Below are 14640 nucleotides of genomic sequence, written 5' to 3'. Positions count from 1 at the left end.
AGGCTCTTGAAAGCCTGGTTTAAGTCAATATCAGAATAGTGCCTCTCTCAGTTAAACACCACTTAAAAATTCTGAAAGTGAGGCATCATGAGAAGATGGGGATTGTTAATCTTTGTGGATTTCAGATACTATAAAGTCTGGCCACCCTTTCAGCAGACAAAAGCAGTGTGTGCGGTATCAGACCTAATCTTGAAATAGCTGATGCAGTGTTTTCCCCTGACTCTGTACCTCAGGGGCTCTTCTTTCTCACAGACAGTGCAGTCTGTGATGAACTCAGTCCTTAAACCAGGAGAAATCACTTGGAAACCAGTTAATGAAATATACTTTATAAATTTCTGTGGCACTTCTATCTGCTTCAGCGTGTTCTGTGTCATCAGTCAGTGCTGCACTTGCTCAGCAGCACCTTGGTTACTGCTACCTTCCACCCCATGAGCCAGCACTTTGGAATAGAACTGCTCTTTTGGAAGGAAGGGGGTCTCCAGTGATCATCTCATCCAACTTCTGACCCCTTCAGTCTCTGCTCAGGTGGTCCCTCACAGCTGTACTCTCCCAAAGGCGGCTGGGGACTCACTTGCTAAGGCTAGCCTGCTGTACAGCCTATGGATGAGACCTTGACAGAGTATTTCAGAGAGAAATAAATAAAAGGTGAATAGTAAAACTGAATTTCAGCTGACAATTGGTACATAATTCTATGTAGTATCAATGGTACACCTATACTCCTATAGCAAGCCATGGCAATAATTGGTAGTGTTCTGCAAGAAGTTGGTTGTGTTGGCACTCCATGTGTACATACTCTGTAAAGCTAGACAAGTGATGCCAATAGTGTATTTTGAGTTGATAGTTTTCATCTTTGGACTTTATAGTTTGCCTGCAAAATTTTGGAGGCTGAGAAAGCATCTTAGCAGCTAAAAATCCTGGCTCATTTTTATTTATTGGCATTTCCTAAAGTATGACAGTTTTGTCCCTAGTAGCTATTAGGGAACCCATATCTAAGGTTCCAGCACAATGCTGATAGATTGTCTAGTGTTAAAGCAGTATCTAGAAGAAATTAAGTGATGTTTACTGTTGAAAATTGGGTACCAGATAGAATTTCCTGTCCAAGTTGTTGCATCTGAGTAGAAATTTTCTGAAGCTTCTTCTCTGAGTTCTGTTTGATAGATAAGTTTTACATTACCTTGCTGGCTTTTAAGAAACATTTGGCTAATATACTGGAAAGTTAAATAAATATAGCTTTGAAGATACTGGAATATAGCTTAATTTAATATATATATTAAATATAGCTTTTGAATATACTGGAAAGCTGTCTAAAATGTCTAGACATAACTGGTAACAGTATGCAATCTTTTTTTTTAACATTTCTTTTTAAACATAGCTTTTACTTACGTGTTCGCAACTGTATCTTACAGTAGAGCCTTTTTGAATATGTAGAAGTCTGAATCTCTCTGCAATTTTTTGTTTTACCTTTTACTTTTTACTTTTTGCTGGAGAATTCTTACAGCTAGGTCACTTGTGTTTAACCAATTCTTATTATGCCCAAATGAATTAAAAGTTAATAAATATGCCTGTAAAAGCAGCAAGGTCAAGATGTCTCTTCATTGCTTATATATGTAGGATGTATTTAAACTCAATCTGTCATTTAAGATTATTTTGAGCATTTCAAATTTCTGGATATGTTAAGTTACTGGATTTAATGCTGAAATCAATATGCAGGCAGTGTGCATTGTACAGCTGTGCATTGGTACTAGCAGGTGCTATGCATCCTGAGAGATCTGATTCAGCCAGCCAGCTGGTTTTTCAGTGTAGGAGCAGAGGATTGCCTGTTTCCAAGCCTCACAAACTGACTTGTTTGATAATTATGTCTGCCCTGAAATTAAAGATGTTATTTATGAAAAGCATCATAGGTATTGCTGTCAGGAATTGTGGTTGATCTGAAAGAGACTGGTAAAGAGAATTCCCTGTTTGGAGACTGATGAACTGATGAACTTTTGACCCTGATGAAATATTCAATTATTATATGCTACTGTGTCTCTCGAGGGTTTCTTCCCTGCTTGTTGATCTTCAAGTCTTCTTATCCAGGCTCTATTTTTATACTGGAATAGCTAAGCCCAGTGTGCATTTACAGCTACTTTTTCTATCTGCCATTGTAACAGCAAGTGCCTGTGGGTATTGGCTGCTGACCACAAAAAGGTTGCTTAAAATAAAACGCAAGATCAGGGATGCCTGAAAAAGCCTGGTTTTTTAAAGAAGTCTAAAATAGAAATCTTTCTGCACTTCAAGCTAGCTGCACAGTAACCTCTGCCAGGGTACCATTTTGAGAACAGCTGTAAGGTTTTGTGATGTTGGGAGTCTTGAGCCAAAGGTAGCTCCTTCTGGGGGCATTGGAAAGGAATTTTTGTTTAGGCTGCGAGTGCTTTCTAACCCTCTGATCATGAAAACCAAGTGTGTCCTTGAACCCATGAATCTTAAAATCAACCCTGTGGATGCTGTGCATGTTTAACGCTGATTTAAACATGATGAGCAGCACATCCTGGATTTAGGCTTCAGGTGCTGCATAGTGGAGGTAAACATTTTCTCTCTGCAAATTTGGATGCGGTAATACTTTTTTAAAAACTGGCTTTGCCTGAATACTTCTAGCATGAAAATTCACTGTTTCCACACTGATGTAAATAAAGTAACTGCATGAGCATGCACATCATGGACTTCAGGGAAGTTGCTGCTGGATTTCAAGCTGTGGTTAGATTGCTGCAATGCATTGAGATGTGTGTCTTTGTTTTCACTTTCAAGGCTCCCAGCAGTCTCATGGAGACCCTTGAGCAACATCTAAACTCACTGGAAGGAAAAAAACCTGGCAACAAGTAGGTATATATGTTCTGCCATGTACCTAGGCTTAATGGAGACAGTGTGAGATTACTTGATGTTTAGGTTTGCCTCCCCCAACCTCCTTTTGTCACTTACCTAGAAAATAAGACAAGGCTTTTGCTTTCCTTTACAAAGTCATCTTAATGGCAACCTTTTCTTTGATTAATGGGGGTGGGGGAAACACACAGAACAACCAGACACTTTTCCAAAATGAGCTGAAATTACTTGAGGAAAACTAGAAGAAACTGGGGATTTGTGTGCTGCTAAAGCTTTTATCGTCAAAATCTATTTCTTTTCTAATGATTTTGCCTCTTCATACTAGATACTTGCTATGGCTAAGTCTAGGAAGGATTAAGCTAAACCTCTGTTTTCTCTTTTACTGTTGCTATCCTTGCAATTTAGTGAAGGGTAAGTACATACCTTTACACATCGCTTGCAGGCATGATTATATGTATTTTTAAAAGATTTTCTTGAACATTTAGAAATAGATATTTTCTTTGAGTTGAGCTAAACTGCTCTTTGCTTTTGTATATAGTCTTTAAGTTATTTCTTTGTCATTTCTGTGATTAGAAGATCCGGAAATCTTCTAATCTATTCTGCAGCTCCTAGGACTTACCCAATTCAAGTAACTTATGGGATGGATGCTAGTTCAATCCTGGTGCAGCCTTATCTTCAGCTCCTCCTTTCATCTCTTAGATCAAAGCAGCTCTAAAAATATGTAGCAATATTTTCATAACTCATAATGAAAGCAAACAAATGCACTGACGTGCATTTTAAGTTATGATTAAGGCTCTGTCAGTTACTGTTAGTGTGATTTTTGTGCGTGTGGGAGAACTTTCAGCTTGAACTTTCCAACTCACAGTTTTCATACTTTTTAATGTAGTTATTTTCAAGTAATTCTGACTTTCTTTAAAAGAAAGTAGACTTTGAAAATTTTCTGACACATCCTCAGAAGATTTATGTTAGAGAATTGCTTCAGTATTGGTGGTGTTCTGCTGGTGTTGCATGGTTTTCTAATATGGTGACATCTTGCCCCAGTAACTCTTTCCTGCTGGCTCCTATAGGCCCAAAAGCAAGATATTTGCATGCATCTCTGCATTTCCTCCATTTAGTAGAGCTTATTTAAAAGGCAGAATAATCCTTTGATGCCAGTTAGCTTAAAAGATTTTTTTAAGATTTTAAGTAAAATTTGCATTTCTTGTCTAAAGTGGCACATGGAAGTTTGAGAAATGTAGAGGGCATGCAACTGAAGAGATCTTCAGAAAGCTTTCATGCTTAGGTTTTGGTCTCTTTGCAGGAGTTTTGATGATCAGAAGCGTAGTTTTAAAGCTGTACTTATCTGAAAACCCCCTTTTTTTTCTAGATCTGGGGCTCCTTCTCCTCTGAGCAAGGTAAATACTGCCAGTTGCTATACTAGATAATTCTTGTTCAGGTGATGGTTTAGATATGGTTTAGAACATTGTAAGGAGTTAAATGTCCATCTCTTATTCTGCTTTTTAGACTTTGCCACCTAATTGACAAAATTAGATCTTTTAATGTCTTTATAAACAGTGGCCCCATAAGATCATATCACTGTTCTGAAGGGCTGCAGTGGTTGTGCCAGTCAGGATGCTAAGGAATTACACCTGGATGTGGTGACTTCTCCTTGTGAAAGCATAAAAGATACATACATTTTTATCTCAACTTCTTTTTTTTTTTTTTTTTTTGCTTTCATTCCACCTTAATTCTCATGTCACCAAGAAACTTGTCTCCTCCAAGTCCTTCACTCCTTCCATAGCTTTCTAGGAAGGAGTTCTGGCTCTTCTAAACCCACGTTCATGTGAAAAGCTAGGAAGAAAGGAAGAAAATTTTCATCCAATATACTTAGTTTCAGAAATGACCTTCAGTAGTGAGATTGCTGACCTTATTTTAAAGCAAGAGTAGCCAGTGAAAATGCCTTGGTTTGAGTGTCAGATAAACTAATGAGCTTTATGGTGTTAGTAATAGTAGCTCCTGGTATCCCTGGAGCATTGCCAGGTGCCATCGCTGTGTCTCATAATGGGTGCTGTGGGGGAAAAGCTCAATTAAATCTTCTGAAGATAATGCAGGGGGTTCAATGCTTGATTCTAGAGAAAGCTCTTAAATTTTTTTTCTGAAAAGCCCTTTACTAAAAAAAGCCTCAACAAAACCAAAAGAAAACAAAACAAAAAAATAACCCCCACAAGTGCTGTTTACGAGAGCAGTTTGGTGAGGATGATGGCCCAGACAGTGTTCTTGCAGCTTTAACCACCTCTTCCTTGATGCACATGAGGGATTGGGACCACTGCAGTCTCAAACCTTCCTAAAGCTTTGAAGAGTCCAGAAAGCTTACACCCATCTGCTAGAGTTACGATGATGGGATGACAGTAGAAGCATTCAGGAGAAAATCTCTTCAAATTTGCCATTCTTTTTCCTTCTTGCAAGTGGTCAGAATGGCAAACAGTACTAAAATTAGGACTTGTTTTCAGTTGTTAGGTAAAGGATCTCTAGCATGTGAGATGCTGTACCAAAGCTTACAGTGTCTTTTGGAATTAAATTGATACTCTACAAGGTAACTTGAGTCTTCAAGTTCACAGAGGAGTTGCAATATACTCTCCTGGGTGTCTGTCCTTGCCATACTTGAAGTATCTTTACCCAGAATTGGAGCAGCTAATGGAGAAAAGTCATAGGATGAGCTGTCTTTTGTATCTTCCCAAGGACTTAACCCTGAACACTGTTGATGGCTCTTTAAACTCTCTTCTGAAGGTTTACAGACACACTTTTAACTAAACTTTTAACTATTTCTCTTCTCTCACCATTTCTGTGGTTAGAGTACTGAGGTGCTGTTGTGGACAAACAACTATTTAATTCCATAGACAAAATGAAGAGTTTGACAGTTACAGAAACGACTCCTTTAAAATAAACCTTGTAGAAACTTTTTGCTTCTTTGAAGTCACCTTGGGGTTTCTCAGCTCTGCTACCATCTGAAATTTTAGTCCAGTCTTCCTTAAATTATTTGAGAGGAGAAAATACCTCACGATAAAAAGACATTATGTCAAAATTTAGTTCTTAAACTAAAACTAGGGCTGTGCATGAGTTGGTTGGGGAGAAATGCTGGTATATTGAATGTGTATTTAAAATGTTTCTCCAGTCTTCTCCAGCCACAACTGTTACATCTCCTAGTTCTACTCCAGCCAAAACTATTGACACATCTCCTCCAGTTGATCTTTTTGCAACTTCATCTACAGCTGCTCCAGTCAGGTATGTTAAAAAGTGTATTTGAGTTACTGAGCTTGATGTAGGTACCAAAGTCAATTGTTTGGTATTTAAATGTTCTAGATTAACAAGATCTGATTTCCTAAATAAATAACTGACTGGCTTAACCCATAGAAATTCTGCCAATCCTCTTCCACCTAAAGCCAGTTCATTGCCTGGAAATGCAGGGTTGTTGCTTTCATACATGGCGTGATGAAATATGGAAGTAGAATGGTGCTGGTTTCAGTCACAACAGTTATTTTCTCTGTTTTCAGGCACTGCCTGGAATTTTTCATTTTCTGTTTTCGGTGTTGTGGTGGGATTTCTTTTGGTTTGGTTAGTTGGATTTGGGTTGGGGTTTGGGGTTTTTTTTGGGTTTTTTTGGTTGGTTGGTTGGTTATTTGGGGGTTTTTTAAAGAATTTTAAGTCTCATAAATCTGTTGCAATGCCATTATCAGGAAATGGAAGTAAGTTAAGGTTCCCATCCTGTGTTGTAGCATATTCTTGGGACTCACTACACTAGAGGTGCTTATGGCCACTGCTCTAATCCTAAAGCCTGAAAAAAAAGTCTCTATTTCATCCAAACTACGGTTGATTCCTTAATCCAGTCATGACATTAAAAAAAAAAAAAAAAAAAGATTGAAATGGACAAATTCCTCCAGTATTTAATGTCTCTCTTCCTTCTCTTGGCAGCTCTTCCAAGCCATCCAGTGATCTTTTGGATCTGCAGCCAGATTTTGCCGGTGCTGCGCAGGCAGCTCCAGCGCCTGCTGCTGCGGGCGCTGCTGCTGCTGCTGCTGCTGCTGCTGCTGCTGGAGGCACCTCGTGGGGAGGTAGAGAAACCTCACTGCCAGCATCCCTCCTTGCAGTCTCCGTCTCCTTGCCTGGCTGAACTGCAACCTGCCTCTTTCTCTGCTAGCACAGGATGTTCCCAGCCCACTCCCAGGCTTCTGCTGACCTGACAGTCAGGCATCCCTCTGCAGCTCAAGGCTGCTGCTTCTTTCCAGGGATATGCATAATAGTATAAGCTGCTTATAAGGGCCCGACTGCAAAGCTGAGGGAGCCAGGATTATGTGACTAAAAGTGAGCAGGAGGGGGATGGATGAAGTTGAGCAGGTAGGGTAGGCACTTCAAAACAGAAGAACCAGAACTGCTTGTGTGTTTATTGGCATGGTGGGGGCAGAAACCGGCTCTTCTGTTCATGGGGCAAAGGCCACAGATCAATAGGAGGAGAAACAAAAATAGCTTTTAAAACAAAAAATGCGTGTAAAGCAAATGGCGGCAACTTAGTTCTGCTGCAAGTGTGATTACCTCTGACAAGGCTTGACATATTTTATTAAAGTGTCTGCTGTGTGTGCTTAAAATACTAATATGGAAATAGAAGTAGAGGGCTAGCTGCTTTCAAAATGGAATAACTAACCAGCTCTCTGAAATCTGACCCTGTTGTTCCAGGCAGCACAGCTGGTGATCTGGAGGACCACAGTAAATGTAGGCAGTGCTCACTCTTGTTCTGTTAAAACAAGGAATTAGGCCAGTAAATGTGATTTAATTTATACAGTTGTAAACCAATTGTGGTGTAATCTTAAGGGATCCTGTGTGGCAGCTTAATGAACTCACCAGCCTGCTCCCAGCAGGAATGCAACACTGAGTCATGCTGACTGCTGTCAGGGCTCATACTGCCACTGGTGCCTTCTGCAGTCCCTGTTTCTGTTCTTAGTTGTAGTTCATTAAAGATGACATTGTATTTCAGCCACTTCATTAAGAGAGGATAGCTAGGGCTGTCATGTAGACACTGTATTGCATATTCCAGTTTAATCTGTTGAATTAATTTCTTTTTTTATCCTTGCAAATGTCAATTTTATTAACAGTAAGATAATCTTATCCAGACAGCAAGACCAGAGAGTTGTCTATTCTAGGATGCCTGGGACTAATTATTCTGCAGTATTTTGATTGTGTCCTATTTGTCTTACTTTGTCATTGCCAAGCACTGAAATACAAACTTCGAGATGTTTGAAAGAGCTAACTTTTTTAAGCAGTTGCTCATTCCTGCAATAATAGAAATACAAATAAATAGCCAGTAATATTGTTAAGTATTGATTTGCATAGAAATTGAAAGCTGATTTGGTTAAATTTTTTCTTTTTGGACAAAACATCCATAGTTTGAAACTTAGGTGTTTTTATTTTTCTGAATTAAAGTTTAAAAACTTTTAAATTGTCTGGTAATGTCCTTAGTCTTACTCCATGACAGAAAAGGACAGCTAATTATTTTCCTATAGCTGGAGTTGTTGCAACTCTCATTAAGTACACTTCAGTCTTGTCTTTCAGAATAGCATTTTGGTAACTTAGTAAGCTTAGCTTTGTCTGCTTTACTGCTGGCTGCAGTCCAGGTATGATGACCTGTTACTGCACTGGAATCTTGCTTTTTGTTATTGTTGGTTTTGTTTTGTTTTGGTTTTGTTGGGCTTTTGTTTTGTTTCATTTGGTTTTGTTTGAACTCTCTGACAGAATAAAAATGTTTCACCTGGAAGATAGGGCAGTACTGAGGCAGATCCCTGATGTGAGCTAGTGAGCTCTCCATTCCTGGAGATTTTTCAAGACCTGAGTGGTCTGAGCCATGAGTGACCTGTTCTGGTGTTGGGAGCACTGTTGTTCTGAGCAGAAGGGTGGACAAAATGACCTTCCTTCCACCCAGGAATTTTGGGAGGCTGTGTAACCATGCATCCCTGCCACTTGAGCTGCTTACTCTTCTGGGCTACAGCAAGTGAATGTGGGAACTCATGAGAAAATAGTACTAGAGGGAGGAAGCTGGAAGAAGCGCTGAAGTTATTACAGGTTCAGAATAGCTAGGCAAAGGTGAATATCAAATACTTCACGTTGCAGCATTAAGACATATCAACAATAAACAGTCCTGCTTTTCTCAGTCTTGCTGGCAGTGTAGATTCTATGTATTATGGCATATTCAGTATATTTGGATTATATTTGGGGTTACGTACAGTACACTGTATATTTTGTTGTATACTACTGTATTTCTGAATACATAATATGTCATCTACCAAGTGAACTATAACTTCTGAAAATATACACTTCTATGGTATCAGGAGACCACCAAGATAGGATAATTTGGTGCCTTGCAGCATACTGCAAGGAGAATAGATAGCCATTTAGCAGGTAGAGTAGACTATAGTATTACAAAACATACAGTAGGTCAAAGTCTGCCTCTTTGTGAGCTTTTACTCTTGGATATAAAAGCAGACTGACTTGAATTTCTGCTCTGAACTACCTTACAGTGTGCCTTAGAACATGGATTTGCTAACAGTATTATTACTTTAATATTACTGTACAAAAACCCATTGTTTTTAATAATTCCCATATTAAGACTAAGCATAGATTGCTGTGCTGGATAATTGTCACTTCACTATATTGAGTTCTATAACATAATAATAAAAAGGCATTGAAGACTGAGCTAATAGAACTTAAAAGTTTGCCAACAGTTGTTTATTTCAAGTCTAGCTGTTGACATTCACCTGGAGTGCAGTAATGGGATACCAGAGTGCTGCATTTTTAATGTACCGTTCTGCTCTTTTAGAATGGTATTTTGGTTTAGTTCAGCTTGTGCCGTCAGTCTCAAGTAGAGCTCACCCAAGGAACCAATTATGAAAATTGTAAACAACCTAAAATGTAGGGTTTTGCTGCCTTTTTTATAAGTGGTTTAAAATAAAGACAAATTTGTGAAGGCAGGGCGGCTCCTGCTCAAATAATTTTGCTTCCAAATGCTGATCCACAGTAGAGCATCAGGACTCTGCTTGCTGTTCAGTGTGGGTAAGATGAACCCATAACCCTGTTAAGGGTACAAAGAATCTAGGAGCAGCACTGAGATACTGGTTAGTAAACAGGGAGCTGCTGAGCTCAGGCTATCCTAACTACAGAATAAAAATTTAGTAGGACAGACTCATTAGTTATTGCATGTTTTTATATCTCGTAGCTGATTTTTATGTAGGCAAAACAGAACTCTGTGTTTGAGCTCAATCTGAGTGATCTTAGAGGACATAAAAGTGTAGGAAAGTCTGTCATTAAAGATGCTTCATTGGCTTTCAGAAGCAGTTGACTAAGGAGCCAAACTTGGAGCAGCGCCAGTCTGCTTATGCTTGTGCTGTCAACATTCATACTCCTCATAGCAAGTGTTAACAGAGTTAGTTGTTCCTGCAGAGCATGTTTGCTCTATCATAGATGCAGAAAAGGCTTTTGAAGAGGACCTGCTCTATTGATTTATTTATTTATTTAGCACTTGGCAGTTGTCCCAAGTCCAAGAACCACCACCTGTTTGTCTCTCAGAATGTATTTGGGGACTAGGGATGCCATGTATCACATCCTGAAGTAACAACACTATTTGCAAGCTGCTCACTTCTAAAGTATCCTTGCTTTAGTGCCTGATCTGTGAAGAGTTCTGGGGACGTACTGGTCCTGCTTTGAAGAGTAATTAAACAGAATGAGCTTTGTCCTGTCAGAATAACTTCCTGAATATTAGAAAAGCAAGTGTAGAAATTATGTTTCTAGGCATAACCTAGATATGTGATTTAGCATGAACATTTGGCTAATGAACATCTTCAATTTGGCAGTTCTACTAATTACTCTGTTTTTTTATTCTGCTGTCATTTTAATGGACAATCACTAGACCTCTTGGGAGAGGGTGAGTAGTATTTTCGATTTCTAAGACCTCTGTATGTTAAGACTCCTCACTAAAAGCTCCATCTTTCTGGAGCTGAGCAGTGTGGTCTTTGCCTTTCCCCTTACCTTTCCTGTTTGCTCTTCATTACATGGTTGCATATAGATAATCTGGCTGCACTTTCTGGTGTGACCTCGGAGCCACAGATTTCGGATCCGTTTGCCCCAGAGCCTTCTGCAGCTGCTGCTCCAGCTACTGACACTGCGACCACTGCAGCTGCTGCCACGACAGCCGCCCCTGTCCCTGCTGCCCCTGCTGAGGTGGATCTCTTTGGAGGTTAGTTTGCTTGCTGTAGTGCTCCACACCAGTTCGTGATGCAGGCAAGCAATACTGAGCTCAGCTGCATAATACGGCCTCTTGTTTAACCAGCTGCAGATATATGGAAAAATACATGGAAAACTGTAAACCTTAACACTGGGTAACCTTATGTCTCAGGTCCACATGGGGGTAAGCAGGAATTGTTTCCACATTATTCAATAACTATGCACTCTACTACAATTTCTGAGAAAACCAGCTGTGCTTTTGTAGTTGAAGGGATGGATGTGGCAGTGTCCTCCCCTTTGTTACGTGTCACGCTTGTGCTGTGTTGTGTTTGTTTTGGGTATTTCCTGCAAATAGAGTATGGAGCCAGCTGAAATTACTGCATTTCAGCAATCTGGAATTTGGGTTTTATTTCACAAGTATTTGCAGAAAATTGAAGGGGTTATGAACTTGAACTAAATGTCAACTATGCAAACGATAATATGTAAAGGAAAAAAAGGAAAAATAATCTTAGAGTTTACTTGTGCTCATTCAGTTTCTAATGTTATCTGCTATCCACTTGAGTAAGAATGCATTTCCCACTGTATGTTGTCATTTCTCTTGGTACTCCTGTGGAGCAGGAGGCTTCCCAAGAGCATGTCAGAAATTACATTACAACTTCAAATTACATTATTAATTTATTAACTTGGTAATTTAGTAATTTATTTAGTAATTAATTAATTTAGTAATAGATATATGACTTTTTGAAAAAAATGGAAGGATAGTTAAATTGATAGAAATCACGGAAAACTTGAAACAGGATTAGAAAAACAACTACCTGTGCTTGTTCTTCCAGTACTACAGCAACAAGATGCAGGTTTTTTTCCTACCTTTTCCACTACTCAGTGCCTGGAAAAACAGCTACTGCCAGATCATGTGCCTGCTTCCAGGCTTGTCAGGCAAAGACCAGGATGTGTTTAGTTTCTAGAGATTTAACTGATCATTAGATAACTTAGTGACGCGTGTTAAGAAGTGGAGCTTCACCTTTCAGTGCGGAAAGAATTTCACTCTTGCGGTATGCAGACTTGTGTGACTTGATCTCTTTCTTTAAAGAGAATGTATTTTGTCACTCAAATGCAATAAATCTCCAGTGGATTATATATTAGATGCATACTGATTTTTTTTCCCCTGGAACGCTTCAGAATGAAGCGAGGTTCTATTATTTATGATAGTGGAAAACCTCTTGTTCGCAATAAGAAAAATCTCTAAACACACTCAGCAGTAAAGATACTTTTGCAGTGCCTTCAAGACATCCAGTGGACAGACCCTTTTAAGATCTGTGAGTCTGTGTTGAACTTCCATCTCTCTGTCCGTGGTTTGAATTTTTTGGTTTTTTTTTTTTTTTCCTGAAGGCTGTGCTCTTAAGTATATTCTAGCATCATATGCTAACATTCCTTGTTAATTTAAGACTGTGTCCAGTGCTAGAAGTGGTCGTTTTTGGGCAGACACTGCTACTCTCTAGTGTTTGTGTTGCTAGACATGCTTCACTTAATCCTATTAAGTAGGTATTTCACCTTTGAGGTCTACTGGAGATAGGGTCCTCAAGGTCACCTTAACTTCTTGCAGCTTGCCAGGGCTTTGTTGCTTCACACAATTTCTCGTGGCCAGGTGTGGTAGCAGAAGGTACAGGAGCAGTGATCTCAGGAGAAAGAATGTAAAGAGTCTTCAGGGCGTGTCTGTGTAGGGAAAGAAGCTGAAAGCTGCTGGGGGAAGGTAGCCAGGCTGAAGGAAGGAGCAGCAGAGGAGGCTTTGGAATAACTGTTGACTGCACTGTATGGCTGATAGGAGTCTGCATGCTGCCTCGGGCCGGGCTTTGTCTTTGAGAGATAAGATCTGCGTTATGTGTTCATTGCCAGCGTGGCACTGGAAAGCAGATGAGAAATGCAGGATTGATCCAGCATAGCTTTTTTAAAGAACTCCACCTCATTAAGAGGCCAACTTCCAGTGACCTGGGCCAACTTGAGAAAGTCCTAATCGTGTTTCACAGACAAACAAAAGAGGGGAGGCTGTTTTCAAAGAGCAGCTGGAATCCTTCCTGTGAAAGAGAAATGCAAAGGTAGAAGAAAGGCAAAATACCTTGATATGCCATTCAGTAATAAAATTTGAGAACAGTATTTTTGGATATGTGTATTGTGCACTTGAGTTACAATTTGTTGTGGGATTACTCTGTAATCAGTGCAAGTAACAAGTCATGGCAAACACTGTGCAAATGTCAGTTATTAGGGATTAAGGTAATTGAATTGTAAATAGGCACAACTATGGTCTTCCTGCAAAGAAACTGCAGGCAAAGTACTGAAGACTTTTGGCAGTTAAGGGCTAAGGAATGTCCCTTATGCTGGTACATGCTGGTATAGCAAGTTAGCACTTAGTTAATAAATACCAAACAGACAACAAATACTTTGCATAATTATTATTATTTCCTATCTCTGAGCATAGTGAAATATTTCTTTATAACTCAGGTCAGGTGTTCTATGTCAGATAGTAATGAAGGGTGACTGAAGAGGGAAAAAACTCTGGAAACAGTTTCCTGTGTACGCTTCAGTTCTATAATCTTTCCTCTACTTGTGACTTCCACAGGATTGTTTCACATGTTTCATAATACATTAATGATTATAAGTCAGTTGTATCATTTGCGTGATTAAATTTGTCATGTATTGATGCTATGGCATCAAAGAAAGCCTGAATTTATGAGACGAAAGAGATCACTCAGCAGGAACACTTATTTTTCTGCAGACAAGATGTATTGAAGCACTGCTTCAGTGTTTAACAACTTTGAAAGCCCCTTGTTGCATGTTATTTCAGTAAGAACTATATTTATGAATTCAAGTGTAATGCAGTACATAATACATACCTGTCACTCCTGGCAGGTGTTCCATGCAGTGTGAACTTAAAGAGGTTTCAGCAACATCTTGTTAAGTTTTCAGGATGTCAAGAAAATCAAGTGAGGACCATATGTTACTTGATTCTAGAAGTCAAAAGCTAAATTCATTTTTTAGACAGGAGTTGCAAAAATATAAAGAATACAGTGACTGCTTTAAAGGGATAAAATCTCTTGCGCTGCTGAATGTGCAAATGTAGCGTTACTACAACAATATGAAGGAACAAAAAAGAAAATAAACTGTCTTTATTAGTAATAAAATATGCAGATGTAATTGTATCCATTTTTGCATGTTAGGCTAGATTTTAGCAGAGAGAAATTGTGCAGGAGCAGCAGAGCCTTTTGATAAGAACTTAAGCACTACCTTAAACCCAATGGCAAACCCTTGGTTTAGGCTGTGAGTTGTAGGGTCACCTGTTCAGGTTGGTGTGTCTCTATATTTGTATAGGTTTGAACTAATCAGAGTAACTAATATTAGGAGATTTTACAATGATATTTTTCATTTAGATTCCAGTACGAACTGAAGTTTTTATCCCACCTGCCATTTAACCCAAGTCTGATGCTAAAAAAATTACAGCGCTTGACAAGAACCTTAAACAGAAGTGTCAATAAAAAATAAAAAAATAAA

The 14640-nt window shown here is 39.1% G+C and overlaps 1 protein-coding gene across 13 annotated transcripts in view; it reads left to right on the top strand.

Annotated features, from left to right (window-relative positions):
* The window catches only part of SNAP91 (synaptosome associated protein 91), a 62446-nt gene that overhangs the window by 28095 nt on the left and 19711 nt on the right, over positions 1 to 14640 (top strand). For all 13 annotated transcript variants that reach the window (XM_063150590.1, XM_063150588.1, XM_063150586.1 and 10 more), the window contains exons 10-15: positions 2785 to 2855; positions 4223 to 4250; positions 6008 to 6117; positions 6805 to 6944; positions 10784 to 10798; positions 10940 to 11110. In XM_063150590.1, the coding sequence (XP_063006660.1) occupies positions 2785 to 2855; positions 4223 to 4250; positions 6008 to 6117; positions 6805 to 6944; positions 10784 to 10798; positions 10940 to 11110 (535 nt within the window). The remainder of the gene's footprint in view (positions 1 to 2784; positions 2856 to 4222; positions 4251 to 6007; positions 6118 to 6804; positions 6945 to 10783; positions 10799 to 10939; positions 11111 to 14640) is intronic.

Source organism: Melospiza melodia, chromosome 3 (assembly GCF_035770615.1).
Source record: "Melospiza melodia melodia isolate bMelMel2 chromosome 3, bMelMel2.pri, whole genome shotgun sequence".
NCBI lineage: Eukaryota > Metazoa > Chordata > Aves > Passeriformes > Passerellidae > Melospiza > Melospiza melodia.
Note: the sequence above shows the minus strand (reverse complement) of the source record. Positions and strands in the feature narration are given on the sequence as shown.